Source organism: Ylistrum balloti, unplaced genomic scaffold (genome assembly GCF_031769215.1).
Source record: "Ylistrum balloti isolate Yb309-2 unplaced genomic scaffold, AGI_CSIRO_Ybal_v1 Utg370010, whole genome shotgun sequence".
NCBI classification, from domain to species: Eukaryota; Metazoa; Mollusca; class Bivalvia; order Pectinida; family Pectinidae; genus Ylistrum; species Ylistrum balloti.
The window spans coordinates 1,549,530-1,576,068 of record NW_026782083.1 but is presented as its reverse complement, the minus strand read 5'-3'; the positions used below and the strand labels follow the sequence as shown (position 1 = coordinate 1,576,068).

General features: G+C 32.9%; 2 protein-coding genes across 3 annotated transcripts; one reads left to right on the top strand and one right to left on the bottom strand.

Annotated features, from left to right (window-relative positions):
• Nucleotides 1-480: 480 nt before the first annotated feature.
• Nucleotides 481-6,491, bottom strand: LOC132548436 (sodium channel modifier 1-like). The gene is made up of 7 exons (XM_060212302.1): nt 6,426-6,491; nt 4,807-4,879; nt 3,416-3,486; nt 2,896-2,984; nt 2,523-2,623; nt 1,503-2,269; nt 481-650 (listed from the first exon to the last, which is right to left on the bottom strand). The coding sequence occupies exons 2-7, from the start codon at nt 4,855-4,857 to the stop codon at nt 560-562; spliced, it is 1,170 nt and encodes a 389-aa protein (XP_060068285.1). The 5' UTR covers nt 4,858-4,879; nt 6,426-6,491; the 3' UTR covers nt 481-559.
• A 120-nt stretch (nt 6,492-6,611) lies between these two features.
• Nucleotides 6,612-25,347, top strand: LOC132548466 (CCR4-NOT transcription complex subunit 4-like). 2 transcript variants are annotated; one of them, XM_060212339.1, is made up of 19 exons: nt 6,612-6,680; nt 11,251-11,319; nt 11,533-11,601; nt 11,866-11,931; nt 13,489-13,535; nt 13,947-14,036; nt 14,277-14,424; nt 14,781-14,945; nt 15,405-15,472; nt 18,014-18,118; nt 18,402-18,722; nt 19,033-19,340; nt 19,618-19,740; nt 20,680-20,886; nt 21,178-21,287; nt 21,477-21,618; nt 21,866-21,994; nt 22,383-22,481; nt 22,708-25,347. In XM_060212339.1, the coding sequence occupies exons 2-19, from the start codon at nt 11,296-11,298 to the stop codon at nt 22,716-22,718; spliced, it is 2,232 nt and encodes a 743-aa protein (XP_060068322.1). In that variant the 5' UTR covers nt 6,612-6,680; nt 11,251-11,295; the 3' UTR covers nt 22,719-25,347. The 2 variants fall into 2 exon arrangements, with proteins under 2 accessions (XP_060068322.1, XP_060068321.1); XM_060212338.1 differs by having other exon boundaries at nt 13,917-14,036.
• The last annotated feature ends 1,192 nt before the right edge of the window (nt 25,348-26,539 follow it).

The following is a 26,539-nucleotide window of genomic DNA, read 5'->3' as shown; positions in this document are numbered from 1 at the left end:
CATTAAAGGTATCAATTTAAAGTCCACATAACTTAAAGTCAACATGACTCTTCCTTCTTTGGTGCATTATGTTAGAGACTCTCCCTCTTTCTCTCCAATTATATGTTATGTAGTTCACTAATGAAATTGAAAGATGTACACTATTAGATATTTCAATTTGTAAATAAATTGTATATAAAATTCTTGAATATTCCAATAATTGCTGCAAGTTAAATAAACAGAAATATATATCAAACTTCTGGGTTTGTTTCTCTTTTTTTTTAGGGTTGGGGGGGGATTGAGAGAGGGGGATGGGTATTATTCTCTCATTCATTGGCTTTTTTTTACCAATGGTTACTTTTATATAAGGAAAGGACTCTTTCAGTTCCTATAAAAACTCATTCTTTCAGTTACCTATTTTTATTATTTACTTTTAAAAAAATGCCAACATGTAAACAATTCCCCTTGATTTACTAATAATGAACAACACAATACAAGCAATAATGAAGATAGTACTGTATTTCACATTTTTGAAATAAGAGTGTCTGTTATTTCCCTTTAAGCTTTAATTTCATTTCAGCTATGGTAAATCTGGTGGTTCCTCATCCGAATCAAATTCAGCATCTTCATCTCGAATCCATTTCCCTGTAAGGTCTTTCTTCCACCCAGCACTGCAACATCAAAGATGATTTATAATTATGGAGTTTAATACTTAGTAAAATTGATCTTATTTTTCAAATCAAAGGATAATGTCTAAGACATGGAACATCAGAGACAGGTTATGCTCCCAGAATGCAACAAAATGCAAGTATGAAAAATAACAAAGGGAAATAACTCCTAAATTATGCAAAAAAGATTGGTAGTTCTTATGATGGACGGATAAAGTGGCGACTATTGGGATAGCATAAAAAGTACTTAGTGAAAAAAAAAAGTGATAACAATTTTCTGATTAAAACAGAACATGGCCAATAACGCACTACGGTATATATATTTATATATATACTTCAGAAAAAATTTCACCAGTGCTTTCTGAGAAATAGCAATGATAGACTTTTTTGTCAAAATATAAGATGGTCACCTGTTAATCACTTTGCTTTCCTATGTCATATGAAATTAGAGAAAGACCCCTCCCTAACCTCTGAAAAATAGGAGATAACGAAACTGAACTGTCAGAATCAAACATCACTGCCTATAAGCCATTTTGTTTTTCCAATTAGTAATACTATGAATAACTACAGATCAATTGACCTCTACACACAAACTTTTGAGCACTACTCAATACATTACAATACCAATCTTTTACTGTCAAACCAACAGATGGGCAGCCGCTGCATTCAATATCAAAGACGGCTACCTGTCAGCAATTTCAATTTTCCAATTTCATCTGAAAATCACAGTTGAAAAACTAGGAATAAAATGGAACCATCAAATTCTCCAGAAATAGTGATAACAAGATTATAGACCATGTACAAAGGGCAATTTGAACAATTCTCCTATCTGATGATAATGGGCTAAAACCTCACCCTCTACATTGCAGATACATTTCAGCCTTTTTCTTTCTTTCCTCAGACCAAGCTGCAGTTTCTGATTGAGTGGAAAATTTCTCATCCCGTGTCTGTCTCTTGTGTGGAGGCGGTGGGGGAGGATTTCCCGCTAAAGCCAGAATTTCTGACTGGTGTAAAGGTTTCAAATTACATCCTCTTGCTGCTGGATGTTCACAGGTAGCACTATCACCAACAGGAAATGCTGCACTATGTTTACTATAATGAAAACTGTTGGGTGGCAAATTTGGTTGTAAGCTTGTGTTTTGTGAAGGTAACTGAGGAATGGCATTACTAGAGGCTGCAAGGCGATCACCGTATTTTCTATCACTTTGAGTTCTACTCCTAACATAGGGTTTACAGTTTGAAATGTTTCCATCATCTGTTGACTTTTCCTGCATAAATATCTTTTTAAGTTGCTTAGAATGTTTAACTGGACCACTGTCTGTCTGTTGTAATATCAGGTCCCTGAAGGATTGATTAGAAAAGGACTTTTTACCTGTCTTATTGTCATCATCTTTTGGATTATATGCTCTTTTACTTGGATCTAATTCATCTTTTGAATTATTTCCTTGATGATGAGAGAGAGAATATTTATTTCCAGGTAATGCTGAGAAAGTTGTTGCAACAGGTTCCTTTGAAATTGAGCCAGTGAAATCCAGTTTTTGTTTCCTTTCATGAGGTCGTGGTTTCTTGGCCCTTGGATCATAGGGTGCACCAATTCCTAATCCCCTACAGCTTGTTTGTTTCTATAACCATAAAATAAAAAAGGTATCTAGCATTTATGAATTTTCAAAGTGCTTTCAAGCTAAGTTAGAAATTTAACATCAAAGTGTTATCACATACCAGTAAATATCAAGTTAAAAATATACCAATCTAAAGAAATCAGCCAGATGTGTACTTTATAATTCATTGTTAATTGGAACTTTCACTTTATGCCAACAATCAAAATTTTCCCAAAGGACCTGTTCCTGACATACATGGAACATCAAATGTGATTACCTGATGTATCACTGATGAGCCGTCTTTCATGTACTGATCATGTTTGCGCTTCTCTATCAGGTTCTTCAATTCAACTTTCTTCTCCGCTTCATACTCTACATCTAAATTTGAAAAAACACCCACAATCAAACACCTATGTGTATGGTATATTCATAAAAGCACATTAGAGAACATTAATAACAATCAATAAAAACAAATTTTCAAGTGTCAACATCAAAAATTATCAATCTGTTCTGAAAACAAGTTTTCACTATGTTTTCCTACATATATTATAGAATGCATACTAATGTATGAGCACTAACTGTCTTTTATTACTTCTGGCCATCAGTTAACTACACTTCACACGCAAGCTTACAGAAACACATATTCTTACTGGCCATGTGCTTCTTTCCCTGTCTGTGTAATATCAGCATATCCACAGTATCAAACACTGGTCGGTGTCCACAAACCAAGCAGGCAAACCTAGAAATCAAATCAAATAATTCATAAACAAACTAAAATGGCATATTCTTATCAATAATGTCTGAACTTTGAAAAATCTCAAAACATGAGTTATCCATAAGCCATATCAAGTTCTGAATGTCAAAAATTAAAAACATTTAAAAAGTTTGATGGTACAGAGTTTTCTTTATCAGTAATGAAGTAAGAAGAGTTTTAAACAGGGCTAAAATAAAACAATAGTGATATCAGTTCTTTTCAACCATGAACCTCATACTTTTCAAATAGATGAAGAAACATCTGCATGACTATAATCTACCATGTAGTTCTTGTCTTCAAATCTAACATCTTTATATACATCTATCACATTAATTAAGATCTACATGTTTTAGCATCACATGCACTTGACTCCAAAATTGAGCAATGAAAATTGTAAAAATATAAGTAAAACTCACCTGCCATTGCTCATCAGTAAAGCTTCATCTTCTGGTACTGCTAAACCTAATAATTCACGAACTCTTCTTTTCTGTAAAACATATATTAAGAGTTATCTCTCTTCTAAATTGGGCACACATTTCTTCATCACAAGCACTGCTGGTGTAGTAAAGCATTACAGTTAACTGTCTCAGAAAGGGAAAGGCCCTGCAGGCATCCAATGAGGACTACAAATATGTTAGGGAAATTTAATATTATTGACTTTCAAGTAGGTGAACTCCAGACTTTTCTTGCTGAAATAAGTTATTGGTAGACCTAGGCTGATATCCAAAGTTAATCAAAAGTTTCCTGAAATTTTCTAATCTAAAAATGCTAGATTTAAACATAGAAATGAAAATGGATCTCCAGTGTATCTTGGCTCCCACTATCATATGATCTTTATTTGTGGTTTAAGAGTTTTCCTTGCTTTTCTCTTTTTCATGTTTTTGCTCAAAAGTTTTGAAAAATTGGAAGAAATTCCCGTAGGAAATAATAATATTCTTTCAGAAAATAATGACAATAATTTTAAAATGCCAAATCTAAATCTAAATCTGGTTGCCTGTCCACCAATTTTATTTTTCTGATCAGTCCAAAAATCAGAAGGCCACAAAAAAGGACAAATGGGAACCTACATCACATTTGAGAAAATAGCTATAACAATCTTTCATAGTCCATGGTGTCCTCTGTCCACCATTTCGTTTGTCTGATCAGTCCTCAAAGGGATTAAAAGGACATACATCCAATCCTTTTCAACAAAAAGCAATACAAAAAAAAGTACCAAACTTTCATTATTAAAAACCAAGATGACTGTCTGCCATTTTGTTTTTCTGATACATTCCAAAATCAAACAGGCACAAATATGGACTGAGGGGAACCTACACACAAAATTTTAAAAAGATTGATCTTGCCTTCTCAAATGACAACAATAACAAAAATTGTTTATGGTTGTTTAGTGATATGAATAGCCAACCACATGATGATGGTGGACTAAAAATAAAATGACCAAATCAACCCTTGATCTATATCATATACCGGTAACTTTGTACCAAATTACAGTCCAATATCTCCATCCATTAAAGAGCGAGTGAGTAAATACAAAAAAAATGACAGCCATGGGCAACATTATCTACCCTGGACATTTCATGCCAAGAGTTTCTATTGAAATCAAATTCTCAAAATTGCTCTTTTCAATATTTTTCTGACTGATCTATGAAAATTGAAATAAAAGCAACGAAACTTATCTGCCTATATAGACGTTATTAGAAGACTGGTATGGAAACAATTATGTAATTATACACACAGCTGTAATATGTTATACTGTATACATGTTCTTAAAATTTAGCTTCATGTAAGCTCTGTTTCTTGTACTCACCCTCAGAATTCCTAACTGATTACTATCATTCCCTTCCCTCTTAAAAGACATGTCTCTTGTGTTAATACCAATTCTGCAAAAAAAAAAGTATATTTTCAGTTTGTTTCAAAATGAATCATCTAATGCCTGTTTGAAGAAAATGTCAAATGCTTTAATAATGAACAGCTGAACATGCATCCCAGGTTCTTTCTTAAGAACAATATACAAAACTGAATTGATCTGTCGATTTGAGTCCAAGAGTTTGGTATTTTGTCATTCTCCAAAATTCTTGGTAGATTTTAATGATTTACAGATGGTTTTAGAATAATTTTTGTTTTATATGAACTTAAAAGTTCACTTTATGCAGATGAGACTTCCGTTTACCCCAATCAATTGAGCATAAGACATTTTGGAGGCTCAGGAATAGTGTTTGGCAATGCCCTCAGAGCATCACTGCAACCCCTGGAAACTCAAGGACAAGTTCTTTCTTTGATGGGAAGGATGTAACTTTGGTGAATACTAGCTGCAATAGACCAGTTGGATAAAGCAACTTCTCTTTTGCTTAATCCATTGTTTTAGTGCAAGAAAAAGCCTGAGGACCCTGGTTTAATTCCCAGCAAAAACATTGAAATAATTACTGACCTCTATCATGTTTGCAATATTTATTAATGCATACGAGTGTTTACTTTAACGTATGCCTTGTAAGTGATAATCATGTATGTGAACCTCAATGTCAGTATTTGAATATTGTTTTCTAATTATGTATTAGGATACTGTGATGTTTTTTTATATTGCATGTTATTGTGTCTTCAGGTTGTCCATTTAGATGTAGCAGGAATAAAGGAAAGCAAAATAGTCCCTCCTCATTCTGATACACTTATGTTGTTTTATACAGTGCTGTTGATTATACCATGCCAATTTTAACACAAGTGCTGGTACAACTGTAAATCAATTGCATTCTTCATATCATGTCCAATCTCTTCATGACTGAACATTTTGATACAAACACATTTTCTGCAAATCAAATTATAATGAGATTTTTTTATAAATACCTGCATCTGGTTTGAAGATCATGTCTACCAAAGACCTACTAAATTGATATTATCAGATTTTGTATAGGACATTGATGCCTTTGCTGAGCATTCAAATTTAACATTTAATTTCCATTTTTGTCCAATCATTTCGCTATCTTTTCAATCTTCTTTACCTGCTAATAATGCAATACAATGTTCCAGTAATTCCAACTGATTTTTTTATCTTCATTACTATTTTCTATTTATTAGATTAATTCTATCATGTACAGCACTTTTCAAAGAAGACCAGACATGTATTTTTAGTTTATTTTATTTAAGTTACTATTGATTTCCGTGCTGTCAGTACATATATAGTCTTTTTCAGTTTTAAGGTAACTTTCCCAGAATAGCGTGACAAACCCAAGCCACGACATCAAATGTTTGTACACGTGGATTTGCGAATAAAAGTAATTCAGTTTAATGGGGAAACCCCCAGCTCAGTATTCTAGTGTTCAGTATCTGCTGTGTACATGAGCGAGGCTGTTACATGTATACGTAAACTGAAAATAGAATGTGGAATTTCAATAGCACCGTTACGAAAGTGTGAGATATCCACGAGTTACGTACACGTTGGAATATAACGTGCCATGTCTGTGTCTTTAGATCAATGAGCCGTAAGCACAACGTAAAATATCAATAAAACAAGTTTACAAGCGTCTGTAAAATTAATAACCAAACGCTCGAGAGATCATGAACGGAAATATCGCGAGAAATTTATTACGAAACATCCGGGTCTTACCTGCGCGAACAGAGCTGCGCAAAGAAGTAATTTGTGTCATCGTCTTATTTCGGAGAAGCATCCCGTGAGCAAATTTCGGTGTTGTAAGTAACTCGAGTTCAATAAGGCCCCATAGATTCGCCAAACAATATCTTCTTAATTATTCTATTCAATGGACTTTAACAATTTATGCTCATTAGCCGTCACATAATATATCGCCAAAAGAAAACGCCCGTAACCTCGGACGTAGTACAGCCCAAACAAGAACCGTCGGGACAGTCTGTTTTTGCCCTTTTCCGTAATTAGATTGGATAAATGCCAGTCTCATGATATGAAGCAGAAAATGCACTTTTCGAATTGACAAAAAGATTGGAATATGCCTTTTTTGAAATGTTACTTAAAAAGCCCGTACAGTGTCAAGGTTGTAATGGCGCTGAAATGTTTGATCGAACACCTGCTGAAGAAGCGCTTTGACGTGCGTTCTGTCCTTCCCTCGTCCTGAATTATGTCATGTTGTCAGTTTTTCATCAGAGACATTTTGACGTTATTTCGACCGAGATATACAAGAACATGTTTTTACTTTCAGTTTATCATTCTGTATAAATCAATGTCCTCTTCGATTTCTGATAATGATGGAATGCTTTCTCATTCGTACATGATGTTAGTTTAAAAGATTATATTGAAAGGAAATCTGTTATCTTTCTTAGTAGTAATAAATCATTTCATTACTTGAAGCATCAATTTAGAATCCTCTGCCTCCAAGACATTTGACATTTCCATGGACAGCTGTTTTCAGTATATCCAGACATATATATTGAGTTCACAAATCTGGCAAATCAGCACACAGCTGCAGCACCCATATTTATCACTGGCCACAAGCCGATTGTTAACTGATATCTTTCAAACTCGGTATGCTAAATCTTCACCATGCCAGAGATTAAAACTGAATTACAAGTACTTTGTTTTTTAAGATGTTCATTCTTACATTCCACACATACTCTCCTATACTTTATCGAAACAACACTTGGTAATCTATCTTTGCAATAAAGCAACATGCACATAAAGGTACCCTCACTTACTTATAATCACAACAATTTTCATAATGTTCCATTTAATTCTTAATTGTTAAAAATACTGCCAATATATTTTATTAATGCTACAAATAGTTTTCAAAGCTACTGATGAGAAAATCTCCATTAGATGTTGAGTGCCAAGTAAAGTTAAACCAGACAGTTTTTTAAGTTAATTTCAATGTCATACTGTAAGCAAATAACAAGAAAAAGAGTTTGATGAAATACTCCATACCAAGCTGCTGTTTTATTTTTGCATAAAGATAGAAAGAAAGCTTACCTTTCAGACTCGCTCGATGCCAAAATGACTAAATTCAAGATGCTTGTGGGAGAGCGTCACTGGTGTCGCAATATAACTATTAACTTTATCATTTTCATAACAATTGCAATACAAACAGCTTGCAATATTTCACTCTACATCACTCTAGATGACAACACAAGAGCATCTCAAATTATTATGGGAGACTGATCAAGTCTCACTAGATTTCTGTTAGTCAAAATTTTATGTGAAATGGGCACAATAAAAAGGCAGCTTCATTTCTTAGATTAACATTGTATTACAAATACCAACAGTATATATCAACATTACACATTCTTTTAAATGGAATTTTGGATGTTCTATATATGACTGACAAAAATATGTTGGAAACATCTTCCAATAACTACCAGGGTTTCCTTTTAGTTCATATGCTTTGTACATGTAGGTATACCGTAAATTTGCGGGTATAGTGTGCACTCGGGTATAGTGCGCAGGTACTTTTTTGGGGTCAGATTAAAAAAAAAAATCTACAGAAAGATTAATTGATTACTGGTTACTGCGATGAAACAGTTGTGGTTTGATCCATTGATAATTAGGAAACCACAATCATCGTGACCCTAACATATTTAATTACCTTATATAAACAAATTCACACAGGTGCCTGACTTAACAAGCATGAAAGGCTTGGCTAATTGGATAATTAACGGTTCTTAACAGGTAACAAACATGTTGAGTATGAGGAGATTGACGACACCCGGCTTCGGCTGAACGCGTACTATTGCTCAGAAAACGATGTTGTTTTTACTGTCTGAAAAGTTTCAATCATACCTTGTCCCATATCTGTACCTACCACGGTATCCGAAGGTACTTAATTATTGATTATTTACACCGACTTCGACATGAGGAAACTGCAAACGCCGAGAGACTTCAAGTTTCGTGCCGTCGGTCGCCACTTCGACATTCCAGAGTGAAATATCAAGGCACGGAAGAAAGAAAAGACCGTCTAAAGTCCCAACCACTGACCAGAAGGGCTGACACAGGTGCGACAGCGAAACACCCAGAGCTGGAGAGAGAGCTGTTCAACTTTGTATGCGATCGCCGAGATCCCGGCATCGCTGCCAGTACAACAGAACTGCGCGTGCGGGCCATGCAAATCAAGAGAGGTCATGGGGTCACCAACTTTGGGATCGGTGGGATGGGCTGTCCGATTTATGAACAGAACGACAATTGCCCAAAAACTTCAGGACTCATTGAATTCCACAGATACATCATCAAAATGAGGCAGAAATTCAGACACTACTATAGCCCCGACCAATAGTAAGACCGTCACTATTCGAACGACGGGAAACGAAAAAAATTTAGATTCACCGTAATGTTAGCGTGAATGGCCGATGATTAAAACATTCGAAATTTATTTTATTTTATTTATTTTTGTTGTTTTTATCTTCAAACTATCATATAAGACCGACGACTTTTACATGTAACTATGTGAAGGGAGGTAATCCAATATGGCGGACGCAGAACTCGGGAATGATAACCCCAAGAATGACATGTTCCTGCGTATAATGCGCACCCCCTTTTTGACACGACAGTTTTAGCTTGAAAAAGTGTGCACTATACGCGAAAATTTACGGTGTTTGTAGTTTAATTGAAATACATTATATATATTTGAATCGAAATTTGTAACAGAAAGATGAACATGTAAATATACAAGTGTATATTGCAGATCATGATAGGACTAATAATAATACATTCAATCAATACAAAGGTCAGTCAGTTCTCCTTTACCTGATAAAGGTACAGACATAACCTGATTGTTAATGATCAATAACATGGAGTTATGATAAGATAACATTTCTAATAATATTCGTGACATATCAAATGATATAGAATATTTTCTCTTGCAGCGAAGAACTACTGTTCACGTTTTCACTTGCCCCGTTTTTGTACAGAATGAACTGTTAATATTTTTGAACATAGAACTTTTTAAAAAAATCATAAAGTAGAATTTATGAGAAAGTTGGGGTTTTTTTTTTTAATTTTTAAGAAATTGCTCTATACATGTGAAAGCCAGTTTACAAAATTTTGTCTTAACTACAATTTACATGTAATATATGTGTTTTATATTGTGAACTTGATCTGAAGTTGCAAAAGTTTGAGATCAGCAATGTAGTAATGTATAATTTCATTTTTATAACATAATTTTATAATTTTTCCTTCAATAGAAATCTGCCTCCATGTTATAATAAAATGTGTAAATTCTCCTTTGGTTGGTTCTTAATTTTTTAATTTTGGTATCATTTTTAGAGAAATTTTGATAGGCTTCTTAACACCTTAGAAAAATACATTTATACTGAAGAGAAGTTTTTATTTTTTAATGAAACAAAAAACTTCTTTTACATTTGAAGAAGTCAGTGCACATGACCAAATCATGACCATACTGTTTACCATATTTGACAATCCTGAAGAAAAATCCTGGAGCAGACTCCAAATTTTAGAACTTGCATAAGTTTTATGATAGTAATTGAAAAACATGGCTTTATATCTCAAGAAAATGTCAAAAAAGCCCCATTGAAATAGGACATGATCATTAGTTCCTTGATACAAAACTGACAAGCTGGAAATGATGTTCAAGTAGATCTGTGTTATGGTTGAAGTATTGTTACAAAGGCATGTTTCCTAACACTAATGCAGTCTGCAGCTATATGTATATTGATTATCCTAGAATGGGACTTTGTGTGTATCAGCATGTCTGGCTCCAAATATAAAACTACTGTTCTCAAGGCTGGGGTAGTTAGAATCAGGAAATGTTTTTGTTCTTCTATTACTGGGGGAATTCACTGCATGATTGTTTAATGACTCTGACATATGCAAGCCCATGATATATTATCATTCATTAATAAAAATCACAGCTGATAAGCTCTTTGTTCAGTTGAGAAAATAAAGCTGATTTTTGTTTGGTTTTAGCAATATTTCTAAGGTTTATATACTTACATATATATATATATGAAAGATATTTTAACAACATTAACTAAAATATATCCACAAGACAGAGTGTGGTCAAGGTTTTGATATCAGATGGTAGGTTTACCATATAGAAATATATGTGTAATATTTTTTGTCTACATTGTTACCAGTTACCATTAGCAGACAAAAAATATAAGTAAGCCTTCTGTAAGTATTTCTTCAAAATATATTTTTGTGCTTTTGTGATGATTATTTTATACTAGGAGACCTTGTTGTGGATGTGTTGTATATTTAATGATGATGTGTACATTATACACATGCATGTTTTGTTATATTTGATAGATGTAGCTTAATCATTAAGTAATATTTATTTTACAGAACTGAATTTGGAAATTGCGTTGTGTTAGTTGGAACCAATATAGCATGGCTGCAGAAGAACAAATAGAGGTAATTTAATTTGTTACATCAGTCTTGAGTTACATATAACATGATGAGAGCTTGAAGTGTCATTGAGAGCATTTTGTTTTGTAAAATGATTTTTAAATCGAAAGTTAAGGAATGTTTAAAGATTATCTTCATGTGTATGAATAATTGATCTTACCGTTTAAAACAATATGGTGTACTTAGTAGATACTCTATATTGTCATTATTACATTACAGTGTCCACTATGTATGGAACCTTTGGAAATTGATGATATCAATTTTTTCCCTTGCACATGTGGATACCAGGTTAGTATAAAGACCAGGAATGGAAGTATTCTTAAGTTTATTTATTTATATTTTTTACCTTAATTGAGTCGGGGAAAAAAAGGTTTAACATGACATTTAACATCTTATAAAATGAATTAATTTTTTGGTTGATATTGTGTTAAATGTATTTTGGTGAAGAATGGTAGTACAAGGTGTTGGGCTGTATTACAGAATTTATATTATTTCTGTGTGCTGTTTAATTTGTTAACACTGATGCTAAACTATGGTCTTTTCGTGTTTCAGATTTGCAGATTCTGTTGGCATAGAATAAGAACAGATGAAAATGGATTGTGTCCAGCTTGCAGAAAGGTACATTACAGATTACAGAAGTTGTTGATGTGTTAGGTATATTGTTGATGCTTTACTATGAAAAGCCAGCTGCATGATATGCTGATCACTAAATGCAAAGGCGGTGGTATGATATGCAGATTATTATATGTAAAATACGTGATGCAAAATACTTTGCCTATTTATTGAAGGTTTTCAAACTGGAAAGGATATACAAAGCATCCATGGTTACCAATATACCTATAAAGCATGCAGCTGTTTAACATTTAATATTACCAAAGGGCCTGTTTCATAAAAAAAAAATACATTAACCATTTTGTAAAAAGCATTTTACGTTAACCCTTTTGTTAAAAGCATTTTGCTGGAAACATTTTGTAAAGAGTACTTCATATAAAACATTTAAAGTGAATGATTAAAATAATTGGCATGAACTTTTTACTGTATATGTGGTTTATATAGCGACTTAACAATATCACACTGAATTTAGTCATCTTGAAACAAAAAATATCTTTAAAAGGATTGAAAGATTCCCCATAAAATGAGCTTTTTGCATTCAGTATTTCACAAAGTAACTTTGCATAATGCATTTAACACATTGGACTGGCTTTAGGTTTATAAGCATATTGCTTTGACTGTAACCATTCTTAAAAGTATGTGCACTTGTAGCCTTTCAAGGTTTCATTCAGATGATAAAGGGTGCACATATAGGTGCTGATATCAACAATACTTGGAATAGTTGCTTTTCTGATGTTGAAGAATGATGTGATGAGAAAATAAGGAAAATTGGACAGAGAGAGGAAAATTGCAAACATTGACATGTTTTGAACCAAACCTTTTTTTTTCTTTTTCTTTTTTGCACAAGTTTCAAATTGCACCTGCTTTTTAGATATTTGTAGTCTTTTTCTTTGTTTTTTTTTCTCTATTAATTATACCAGGTATTACTGTTGGATATCTCAGTGTTGTCACAAAATGTATCGGTCAGAAGAAAAACCTTCAGTTTTAGTATTTCAAGCAAAGGAAAGCTATTCTTCAACATCTCTAGTTTATCTACTTCATATTTATGTATTCATATACAGCATATCTAAACTTATATGTATATATGAAAATTCTTGGGTCAAAAAGAAGTTCATTGTTTAAAATAGAATCTTAATGACATGCTTTGCAGGCCTTTTGAGAATTCAATTACTAGTATGTAATCATAAACATAGTTTCTTGTCAAATTAGTTACTATTGCAAAAAAATTGAAAAGTAATTGTGCCATTTACACTTTCCAGTTCATTCTGTATTTTCATATTTTTTGTCATGAATCTTTATGAATCAAGTTTTTCAAGGTTACACTTCATCTTTATGTTTTGGTTGCATTTAAAGATATATTTCTCAATTTGATTTGGAGAGAAAAATTGCATTATACTTTTAAATACCCATAATTTAACCAGAGATGTTTAGATAGTTTAACTCTTTCCCGTCAATGCCCTTAGAACATTGGTTAAATTAACTTGTGTTCTTAGAACAATACATTTTGAAATGATAATAAACTGTGCTGTTATACAACTCACAAGAATTTTTTTGTTTCCTCAGCAATATCCAGAAGATCCAGCAGTGTTTAGGCCCCTCACAGATGATGAGTAAGTATGAGTCCCAATGATGATACTAGCAAAACTGCCCCTAGTTGAACTGGCTTAATTTGGTTCAGTAACAACTAGCAGGGATTGAGGGTGTGTAATTCTATTTGTGATTTTAGGATTATTACAATTTTATTTTCTTGATTTCCAACAAGATTCTTTATTACAAGACAGACATAAGTGTGTATTTCATTCTTCAAAAAGAAATGGAAAGAAACACAATGGTAGTTACAGTGACATGAGCGGTACACCTGTACAGGAAATTGTCCCTGAGTAACTAGACCTGGACACATTTTGATACATTAGCCTATGGCTTACAATTCATGTAAAAGGTTGAATTATACCACTTTGATATTGTTGTTATCAAATTAATTGTTTATTTAGGCTTGATCTCATAGAATGTTCTCAATATAGACTACAAAGAATCAAAAAGGAAAGAAAGCAGAAAGACCTACAGAGGAAACAAAAAGCAGCTGAAAACAGAAAACATTTAGCAAATGTCAGGTATGTTTCCTACTACCAAAACACCAGTTACTGAGATTTTACAGATTTTAAGTTTTGTGGGGGCTTCAATTATTATTCAGATTAAAGACTCAACAATTTTTCAGAAATCAATTTATGAATTTTACAGTATTATATCAAATTAAAAAAAGAAATGATATGGCATGTACTAGATGTATGAAGATTCTAAACAAAGAAATATTTAAACATACAGATTTATATATTTATGCTTGTTTATTTCAGGGTTGTTCAGAGGAACCTTGTATTTGTTGTTGGTCTTTCTAAAAAATTAGCAGAACCAGAGGTGTTAAAAAAGCATGAATATTTTGGAAAGTTTGGAAAAATTCATAAAGTTGTCATCAATCAAAGTACTTCCTATGCTGGAGCACAGGTAATGTTAACGTGGAACACTTCACTCTTAGATATATTCTGTTAGGATTATTTGATCCCAAAAAATTGGTTATGTGCATATCACTTTGATATGATTACAGAATATTTTGGAGGGAAAAGTAATTTTCCTATTTCCATCTAGATCATCTTTGGTTGGTAAGGACAAATCTTCCAGAATAATGTTGGTAAAAACTTCTACTACCATTTACTAAGTCTCTTGTGACTGTTGCAATTGCTTTTTACATATCTTAAATTCATAAGCATTGCATATTGTCCCTTCTTTAAAACCAAACTAAAATTTCTTCCAGTTTACATTTTCTGAGGCTTTTATATGAGGTCGTATGTATGTTTTTGTAGGGTCCAAGTGCTAGTGCTTATGTGACATACCATCGTTCAGATGATGCTCTCCGTGCCATCTTAGCAGTGAATAATGTACATGTTGATGGGAGGACATTAAAGGCATCATTGGGTACCACTAAATACTGCAGTCATTTTCTTAGAGGTGCACAATGCCCTAAGCAAGTAAGTCAACATAGTATTCTCCTTATCCTTGACGCTGTAGACATGAACTCTTGTGTCCTATTGCTTTAAACAAAAACAAAAAACAAAACAAAAAAGACTATGATACCTCATTCTGTAGACTAGTGAAAGTTTGGGGTTATGGTTTTGATGCTTTCTTCATATGCAGTTTATGATTCTCTGGAAGCTGAGAAATGGCACAGTCTGAGCTGTCATGGTTGAGTCCTTGGGTGAGATGCTTTGGAAGTCTGGAAGTCAACAACTTGTATAAGGAAACCCTGTGGATTTCACTTTATCCTTAGGTTGGATAACTTAAAAGAAGTTCAATGCTGTGTTGATATTTGATTTCCTTCAGGAAGTTTGTATGTATTGAGATGAGAACTTCATGATTTCATAAAGATTTGGCCGTGTTGTAAACTTAACAAGAAGTGCTTGTTAATGGTATGGTATCTGTGATTACAGGATTGCATGTATTTACATGAATTGGGTGAAGAAGCAGCAAGCTTTACAAAAGAAGAAATGCAAGTTGGGTAAGTAGTTATTCCATGTTTGCAGGATATGATCAGTGCTTGAAATTAACTTCTTGTTCAAGGTTATTTTTATTGATCCAATTCATGTTAGGGTTGTAAAGAATATCTACATACTTTCATTAGTTAGTTATGGTATTTGGTTGCAGGCCTTGCCCTGTGAACAAAAATCATGCACCTATGATTAATAGATAAACTCTAAGGAAAATGTACACATTCTACTCACTTTCAAAGATGTATAAAAAAAGAAACAATAAATTTTGATGTGGTATATATAAATTTTTATAAACAGTCCTTTCTTTTTAATTAAATATATTTTTTGATGAACAATAAACTGTCAATTTTATTTTTAAAAAGCATACAATTTAGCCCTTGTATAGGGAGACATGTATAATAAGTCATCCATAAGTCTGCCATGTTTTCAAAGGTTAGCTAACATTCTTTGGAAGTCATCATGCTCATGTTTGGCATGTTGTTTCCACACGAGAAGAAACCTTTTCAGATAGCTTTGGAACTCATTCTGTCCAGTCACATTATACGTAAATCAATTTTTGAGTCCAATATGTTATGGAGTAAATATATATATATAATAAAAGAAAGAAAGAAAAACATTGGAATTGTTTTAAGTATTTATGTTTCGAAATTAAAACTTTTGAACAAAAATTAACAGACAATATGCTTAAGACTTTTCTCCAATAATGAAGATTAATTAATTCTTTGAAGATGGCTACACCTTTTATGATACTATACCACCAAGATAAAAAGAGTTCACTTTTTATTCATGAAATAAAAATTAATAAAAAAGCAAACAAGATTTTAAATAGAAATCAAGAAGAAATAGACGTTTGCTGTCATTTACTTTCTTGCCTTCATGTTACACAATATGTGTTTTTCATGGATCAATTTTGAATGAAATAACCTCAGCATTTACGTTCTTCAGATGTTACAGTAATTATTTCAAGACTGATACATAAACATTAAAGGCACTAATGAATTTTAAAGGAAGCAAATTAAAATCTTTCTGTATGGTGTCAAGAAACGACAGCACTAACATCACACATCCTTGGCCATAGAAATTGCAAGAGTGTTAGCTGACATTCTGACTAAGGCTAGTCTGAATCAATAGTAGAACGCATGACTAACAGATAAATTACCATGTTTCTGATGCCTTTATGCTTAAAACTGACAAGAGGTGCTTTGGGAACAAGTTCAATCATCATATCAGTTAAAGGATCTCCTCCGATTAATTGCTTTCACAATTCTGTAAATTAGACCAAATTATGCCATTACTGCAATGGCGGCAGAGAACATCACACGACGTCCCATGATCTTGATTAAATATCATTGCTTGTAAGTAAGCAATTAAACTTTTATCTGTGTTCAGTCATTAATTAACCTCCTAACACAGAGGCAATAATAGCACATTATCATGATCCCATTGTCTAGTAGCAATGTGCACATCTTTACCATGGCACAAAAATACATATACAATACTGAACAGGTAAATGTTTTATTTGAATCATAAGTGTCAATAGATGTATTATCATAGCTGATGGTCTTTGAAAAAACTTTGATGCATCTAAAATTTCAATTTATAAAACTCCTTAGATTCACGAAGGGGTAAGTTAGTAGTTATATATAGGAATATAATTCAGAACTGGAAAAAAAATTTCATTAATTGAGAAATTTGAATCATCAAAGATCGATTCATAAAAGTTTTACTGAATTTTGATATTTTTCTATCATTGCTGTCTATCACTACCCACCAGCTAATACCATATTTATCATGAATAAGCCCTCTCCTTTAGTGAAAAAAATATTGACCAAAGTAGGGAGGAGGTTTGACAACCTTTGAAATTGATTTAGCTTACTTTTAGCTAAACTATTGATACCCACTGCAGACAATATGACAAGTAAAATTCAGTATCCAGATATACTGATGTTGACAATGTTATAAAGCAATAATTAGAAAACAAATAATATTTTAAAGCATTCGACTGCTTCTCATGGAAACATACAATAGGATAAGGTTGTTTCTAACCTATAATGCCTAAAAACTTGGGATGTCAATTTGATAGAACTTAATATTTGAATATTTATGTGATTAAGTATTGAAATATTCAAAAATTTGTTTTCAAGTCATTTTCATATGGTATGCAACTTTGAGAAGGGAATCTTTACAATCTATCATATGTTTTACCAATATGAAACATATTAGTATTTAAAAAGGCTGGTATTTTTTTTTAATATCACTAACTAACACATCAATAAACTTAACAGAAACAGGTCATCAAAGCATATACCGGTAGATCAATTTCAAGACATATTTATCCTGATGACAAACTCAGTTGTGAAAATGCAAAAATAACATGCAAATGTCAGGGAAAATGGGAAGACAAAAGTATATCCTCTCATGTTTTTAAGTTCAGACAGAAGCATTCATAAATGATTTTCACTTTGTTTTGGTTTTAATCGGCAAAGAATTAGTTTTGTAAAACTCAACATTGAGCCATGTTTCAATAACTTTTATTTGTATCTTTTCAGCAAACATCAAGAGTATGAACAAAAGCTGCTCGAATCATTTATGAACTCCCAAAATACTGCAAACAATCATGTGACAGGAACTAGCAATAAAACTATACCAACAAGGTAAGTGATGCAGACTTGCCTGTCCTTGGGGAGAATCCTTTGTCTCCTATATAAGGAGGGGCCTCAAAGTCATCAGCATTTCTAGAGGTGGACTTTGAATTGCAAGTGTTAAGTTGTATCTGATCAGTTTGAAATTTTTCTTCCTCAGTTTATTCTTGTTGGCAAATTTATGTTGTTATTTAATTGGTATTATTATATTTGAAAAAATTATTTTTAGCTTGTACTGTTATTTCGTTGCACTAGATATGAATATATATATATTTTTTTTTTTTTTTTATTGAAGAAAAAAGGCAACGTCACCTATCCCAGTTAATCAGACTTCAGGGACACCACCACAACAACAGGTTTCCACAGCTGAACAGATTCAACAGCAACAAACGCCGCCAAATAACACACCCCCACAACACACACAGCCAATTCCCAACACATCCAACAAAGATGCTTGGCCATCACTACAGACGGGAAGGTCTGAGCAACGTCTCACCAATGGTAACAGGTCAAACCACAACCAACAGAAATCAGATACACAGCCACTACCCAACCACAACAGAGCCCCTGGCAACCACAAAGCTCGCACAAAGACAGATGCAGACATAGAAAATAAGTGAGTCCAAACACCTTTTCCATGTTGGATTATTCAACTTCATAATCGTTATTAATCTTAGAAATCAGTGTAGAAGTCGTGTTCTTGGTGATTTTAAAAATTTCATATTATTTGTGATGCAACCCATTCTAGATGTTGAGTCTATCTTAATATATTACAAATATATATGTGAAATGTTTCTTATTTTAGGTCTTAACTAGATTCTAAAATAAAAATAAAAATTTGGTCAATATCAGGATTGTAAACCATTTTTATAGAAATTGTCCGAATTGATATTCATGTGTATATTTTAACCATTTTACTTTTTCAGTGGTATACTCAATGCAGTAGACAAACCAACAGACAATTCAGTAAAGTCAGATATACCAACAGCGTCAACCCCACAGAACACACCGTCCGTGGGAACAGGGTCCCCTGTGTCCCTACCCCCAGGGCTAAATACATCAACTCACAGCAAAGCCCCACTAGGTACACAATTGTCTGCACGATTGATGGCAAACCCAGGACTGAAGCCTATACTTTTTGACAACCCTGCCCAGAGTCTTTCACTGTTTAGTAATGGCAATGGCTTTCATGGCAAACGATTCCAAAAATTACCTGTGCCAACAGCACCAGCAGGTTTGTAAATCATGTAATTCTACCAGGCCTAAACAGACTATCATGTTATTATCAAAATCAGAAAAATAAAGGAATTAATCCCAGATCTTTATCCTGTCTGTGTAATTGAAATTTGATCAAGTTTATATGTAATCTTAAATTGACTATTAACAGTTGATTATAGGTCACAAAATAATTTAATCTGAAAGGTATGCTACTGAAATTAATGCTAATAGATTATGTGAAAGAAATATGAAAGTGTTATTTTCAATATTTATATGTCTATGATGCATTTCAGAAGTTCCAGAGCCAGTATCAACCCCTGAAATTGCAGAGTCAATCCAAGTCACAAGTTGTACTGATTGGCAGGCTGCTTTTGGATTTGGGCCTAAAACCAGAGACTTGCCAGATGATGATTTAGGTAGGGTTACTTCCCTTGTACTGCAAAATGGTTTGTCAAAAAATCATATACACATTTTACAGATAAATAAAAATATATGTGCCTAAAATCCCTTTTTCCCATAGTGAATCACTGTACTTGATGCATTTATCAAGGTCATTAATGATCTTTTATGTTAAGCAATTCTTGCTGTAGAAAATACTTCTAAGCTACTTCTACCTTCAAATCAATAATTGGGCATGTTATACTGTTGTCTTTAAACTCTTTCCATACTTAAGACATATACAAGGGGAATCACATAAAATGCTTCTTTATCCTTCATTACATCCTGAGACATAACAATAAACATGCCTTCTTTCCTATAGACATATGACATGATTTATGTTATTTGCCTGTTTGCATGGTCATATGTAGAAATTAGTTGGTAATAAGTATCAAATATAGAATCATGGTATTTGACTTCATGTGGGGAAAGCAAAATCATTTGTTAGTAATGTGAAATACAGCTTGATTTTGTAGAGATACTTTCACTGACAACAAAATAGCAGACTTTGGGTTTTGGCTGGGAAAATGTATCAAACAAACAAAAACTGTATAAACACATATTTATATAGATATTCACATTTGAATACAGTTGAACAAAATGAGAACAAATTAGATAGGAATGAGAGATAACTTACAGTGAGCAGATAGCACATTCTTACTTTCCTTCATTCTACTAAACAATATCACTGTATTTCCGTTTACATATGATGACATAGATATATCAACACAATACATTTGTTAATCATCCTTTTATTAAAATGGGTGTTACCAGGTATTTGCTCAGAAAAGCATCAGGTCCAAATGGCCAGCGCAAGAACAGGTTCGGTAGCAGTTGTGAATTTTGAATGGAGTGTTGAAGGAGTTAATTACTTCAATACATTGTATTTTCATCAGTAGCATTTTTATCCTATTCAGGTTTTGATCCATGGGATGAGTCATCTAAAGGTTTGGCAGACTTGCTAGAGAAGGAAAATGGTATCAGTCAAACCCACAGACCAAATTATTCAGATCAAAATAATCGCTCCAACCATCAACCCCAAAGCTTGCCACCAGGCTTTTCATTAAGTCAGCTACAGCAGCAGCAACAGCAACAGATGCACCATCCAGCATTTCTGAGACCAGGTAGGTTAGGTTATATTATATGTGAAGTAAATATTTACTTCTCAAATCATACATTGTGTAGTTTTAATCCTGATATATTGAAAATATGTATGGTTGCACTCTATAATCTGTTTAAAGCTTTACAAGAGACACACTCGTACAAATTGCATTCAACACAAATTTAGAAAGAGTGTGGTTCAGTAAACTTCATTAGTGAGATAATCATATGAATGACCATATTTCTGCTGATTCCAGAAACTGCTTTTGTGAATGTCTTAACTTCTCCATTTGCTTATGATGTGTTTTGGTTAGATGTAGGTAACAACGGAATGCTAGGTTTTATACAGCCAAATATGCCTCCACCAAATTCATACCACAATATGTTTGATGATGGAAAAGAACAAAATCATGTCAATGCTCAGGTATGTATACAAATAATTTCAATTTGAAATTTTCATTATTTATCTGATGAGAAAAGAAAATCAAAGCTAAAAGAAACCTTCATCTTCAAAGTATTTGAAAAAGTTCTTGTAATTATCATATTCAGGTTAATTCACTGCATAAATAGATATTACATTTATCTTTTTTTTTATTTTTTTCATCTTTCTTAGCGAGATGTGTTCAACACTAAAGATTGGCAAGATGGTCTACGAGCTTTATTGCCAAATATCAACATTAGTTTTGGTGCAACACAGCAAGCAAATAACCCAATGTCTACACATACTTCCTTACACAGTCAACAGCAACAAAAAAGTGAGTTTGTGTATTAATTGTGTCTGCTTCAATAAAGGATGAATTCTATATGTATTGTTGCTTACTAGGTTTTTATGTGAATATTGCAGATATGTTGTATCTTATTGGAAAGTAGCAAAGGAATGATTGTGTGACCATGATGCCCTTGTTAACACCAATAACAATAATTGAGTTATTTGCAGCTTCATAGAATTAGTCAATTTAAATCTTAAATCATAGTTTTCTTAATGTGTTTGATATGTTACAGGCTCAGTGTTATCATCAGACAGTCCGCCACACTGGTTAAAATCCATTCACCAGCTTACAGACATAGAGGGAAGCCACACAAACAGCCAAAATCACAGACTACCTTTTGTGCAACAGTTCCCCATCAGAAGTAAGCTATTGAAACAGGAAGTGTAGTTTTATCAGCCTAGAGCTAAGCATTATGTTTCCAGAATGGATCTCTTAGAAAGCTGCAGGAAGATTGCAATTTTTAAAATATTCTTTTGTGACAAAATCAAAATATTGACACCAATATTGAATAGAGTCATTTGATTTTCTTGTTGTCTAATTAAGGTTTTCTGTCCCTAGAGGAAAAGGATAGGTATTGTTTTAAGCTACACATAACGGGTGAGGACAGTTGTTAAATTTTGAAACCTCTGTAAATTCCAGTTTGAAGTCATAACTTACTCCAGATACCTCCCACATATTGGTATGAATTCAACATGTTGAAATCACTCAATAGCTTTGCATTTGAATGCATATATCGTTAACTTTTGCAGACACAGGCTGGCCCACACAGACACAGACCCCTCCCCCGGGCTTTCAGACATCCATCAGACCTCCCACACATCCCACAGAACCACACAAAATTTCTGAAGGTAATCATATGAAATGTTTCCTTTTATCAAATCTATGTTCTAATTTTTTATGTTTCATAAGGAAAATCAATTGTTTTGTTGAAGAAATAGTTTTATTGAACAAATACTTTGGTTAATGTTAACATATGTGGAGTTCTTTTGTCATTGGTGTTAAAAACAAAAGAAATTGCTGTCTGGTATGTAGTGTTTAATGTTGTGTATAAATTAAAGTTTATTATCTTCGCAGGTTTACAGTAGCTTTAATCGCCGGAAACAGACAGAAGACAAAGATGTTCTTTTTTATTTCTACAAAATCAACTCTCATTGCTTATCTTCAACTCCATTGACAACTTGATTTATGATGGGCAGGCAGGAAATTTTGGCATAACTTAGCCAGAACACTAGTGACTCTTACGTATCTATTTATTTTGTGATGTTCAAAATGTTTGTGAATAGAAACAAATTCTTAATACTGTCAATTGATACTCCTAGATGAGATGGGCTTTTCAGATTGACAAAAATTCCTATTTCAGGTTACAAATATTTACTAAGGCAAGAAATGTTTATATTTTAATAGGAACTGTTGTGTGCTACAACAAGACATTAACTGAAAAAGGGGAAATCTCCTATGTTTTAGGAATAATATCCTTTGTTTAATATAACATTTTTAATCAAATGTAATGATATTTTTAAATGGATATAAACCCATTATTGGGTCTTGATGAAATTTTATGTCGTAAGTTTTTGCACATTCAGGATAATGTTTAATTATTTACTGTAGATTACTTAGATTTTGTACATGCTTCCATGCTCCACTCAGGGTGCAAATTTTGTACAATGTATAACTAGGATACTTGAATTTGATTGATGCGAATTTAGGAAAATACATGGCTGACAATGACCTAAGCAATCTACAGTAGAACTTAATGCTTATAGTATTGAAAATGCTTAATACCATAAATAGGTAAAAGGCCAAGATGAACATAACTAAATACTAGTACCAAAACGAAGGTAACTTACGCAACAGCTTTATGTTTGATTTAAGTGTCGTTCAGAGCATTTCTTTGTCCTTACCTTTTCATGTCTGATGAATACTTCTTAAAACTATGTGTACATGAATGTTCTCCATGTTGTTCAAACATTTCCTCAGTCATTGTTTATCTTTATGGCATCACAATTCATTATTCATATCTGATACAAATTATATGGAACTTTTGTGAAACATTCATTGGCCTAATATTTATCTAAACACAGAATTTTTTTTCTGTATTCTGAAAGGCTGAGACATCCTTGATAGTGACTCATCAATGGAGTAACAACCATTATTTAGAGATCGGGATCAACATATTTTTTTGATGATTTTTAGTTGGCTGATATGTTTTTCTGCTTTCATAATTTTTCAAAAATAAAAAGTGGGGTTTTTTTTTTAAGCTTAATGTGAAATCTTAAGATAAATTATGTAACCAACTTTAAAAAAAAACCTGTTTTGAAACCTATTCAACAGTATGTGTTCATAGTACATGTATATCATATGTATGCAAAACCACAAAACAACAGATTCTTGTGTAAATGCAGTTGTTGAAATGTCATTACCTTTCTATAAAACAGATGTGACTCATGGTGGACATCTCATTATCCTAACTATTTGTGATTAGTTTTTATCCTACAACTCATTCAGAGTGAGACAAGCATTGTAAATGTGATTGCATATGTATTTACAACATTACTACTGGTTGTGTGTTCCTGCAACAACTGCCCATCATTATCAAAGTGTTACCTGTCGAAAAAATAACCAGACACCAGTACCACACAGGACTACAATTGTTTTTAATATCTCTTTTAACTTTACATCATGTAAACTTTAGGTGAATGAGATTAATTCCGATGTTCTACGAAACATTGTATATTTTGCATTGGTATATGAGGGAAAATATTTCAAATTAATCCTTGATAAAACCATTTACCGTTCAAGAAGAACAAATAATAATAATAATGATGATAAAAGACTATTTAAGGTAAATGACACAGTGAGTTTACAATACTCTTCTTGCAAGTGGTTGACGTTAGAAATGTACAATATTTACAATCTTTTATCTACTTCAGTCTGACTGAGTAAACTGATGAATTTATGAAAGTGTAATACAAAGAAAAAACATTTATTTAAGATATGTGTAAAAATGTTGGAATTGATTCTGCTATATTTCACTCGTTTGTATAAGTCCTGCCTGGTGTAACCAGTTTTCGCGATCATGTTTTTCTGTAGGAATAGAATCTTCTCATCACGTTTCTTCATGAGCTTGGTCCATTTTTTCCAAGTTACAAATCTTTATAAATATCTCCAGGTTTGTATTCATTTCCAGTATTTCGAGATTTGACTTTCTCTTCCCCTCCACACACATAATAGCAAACAGGCTGCAATCATTGATTCTGTTTTACATTTAATATTTATATGCAGACATTTTGTGACGAATAAGGTTATTGCACAACTTGAGAAATTATTGAAGAGCTTTTTGTCACACAAGTGTGACCTTATGAGGCTAGGACCTGAATGAAGGAGATATATTAGATAAAAAGGCTGTACGTTGTTGAGTCCTTAGCATTATGATTTCCCATATCACACATGATTTTAAGCTTTACAAGTATGTTATAATGATTATTACAAGAATACCCATAGCTTAACCTACACATTGTGCAAATGTTTGAATTTTGGCAACAGCTGCCATCTCCACGTTATGTAGTATTCTGAGGAATTGTACAAAACTAAAAAGGAAGGGTGGTTTACATGCCAAAAACTAAACAGGCTGACCATTTTATGCATGGTACCATTGACAAGTTACAGCCTATTGGTATGACCTTTACATAAGGATAATAAAGTATTAATGAAATACCTCAACTTTGTTATTATCTGTTGTAAGCATTATTAAAATGTTAAATGCTTCGATCTTGATGGAATCAAGTATTTAGATGATGGCAAATTTTATTCATTGAAATTCATGCAAGTTACCTGGTATAGTGTTCTAAAAGTTCTTAAGATTATGACCGATGTATTTTCAAGATTACAGGGTCAAATGTGTTTTTAAAAAACGTTTGAGAATCTTCCAATGTTTCAGAAATCCAGGGATTCTGTTCATTTGCAAGCTGCTAATCAGAAAGATAATGAATTTCTCAAAAAAAAGATTTGTTAAAAATAAAAAGCCTTTTCTGTTTTTTTTTTTTTTTTTTCTGTCTTGCAATTTTTTAAATGTTGTGTTACTACTTTTGGGTATCCCATTTAACACCTGTCCTCATATTACCCTGGCTTTTCCAAGGACTTACAACCCATTTGGAAAGAATTACTTTCCTGGAAAATCCAAGAACGAAGAATGCTCGCTCTTAGTCACCAGGGCTATGTCATATTCATGTCTAATGTTTATTGACACTTTGTACAAGGGTGATAGAACGCGAGGTTATTTTGACACCATTGCTTTAATGTCCATCTCGGCGATAGATGGATTCCGAAAAACATGATATTTGGTGGAAAGGTGTTTCTAGGCTGAAGTCCAAACAAAAATCGAAAAAGGAAATGAAATTTACCTATAATTCATATAATTTGGTTCATAAATGTCTATGTATGGAGTTGAGTCTTTATGTTGTGAATATTGGTTAAAACTGATTGGATGTGCCGACTTGAATGTCGTTGGTGTACATTTCAATACTTTTGTGATATTAACACCAGGTGAGTGATGAATGCACATTGGGCCTCTTGTTACGGAAAACCTGTCAGCTGTAGTAGCTTAATTTTTCTATGGATTTTCATCAAACTTAACACACTTCTGGAATGCCATTACATGTGTGGTGATTTCGAATTTCAGAGGTCTAGAGTCCAGGTCACTATTTTTCCCCAATGCCATGTTAGCACTATTAACGGCTTCATGTTTTGATGAATTTGTCAAACATAACCCACTTACGAAGAATCATTAAATCTTGGACAACATCGAATTCCAAGTGTCCTAAATAGGGTGAAAGTCAAAGTTTCTGTCAGATGTCAGATGTTTCGTGACTTCATTCCTTAATGAACGTTATTAGACTTAATACCATCA

Bases quoted from the DNA above. Each gene is read 5' to 3' on its own strand.
- LOC132548466 (XM_060212338.1), top strand. From the start codon at position 11,296: ATGGCTGCAGAAGAACAAATAGAG. The intron at 11,602-11,865 runs GTTAGTATAAAG...TTCGTGTTTCAG, and splicing joins CTTGCACATGTGGATACCAG to ATTTGCAGATTCTGTTGGCA. The intron at 14,946-15,404 runs GTAAGTCAACAT...CTGTGATTACAG, and splicing joins GTGCACAATGCCCTAAGCAA to GATTGCATGTATTTACATGA.
- LOC132548436 (XM_060212302.1), bottom strand. From the start codon at position 4,857: ATGTCTTTTAAGAGGGAAGGGAATGATAGTAATCAGTTAGGAATTCTG. The intron at 2,985-3,415 runs GTGAGTTTTACT...TTTGATTTCTAG, and splicing joins TTACTGATGAGCAATGGCAG to GTTTGCCTGCTTGGTTTGTG. The intron at 651-1,502 runs GTGAGGTTTTAG...TTGATGTTGCAG, and splicing joins ATGTATCTGCAATGTAGAGG to TGCTGGGTGGAAGAAAGACC.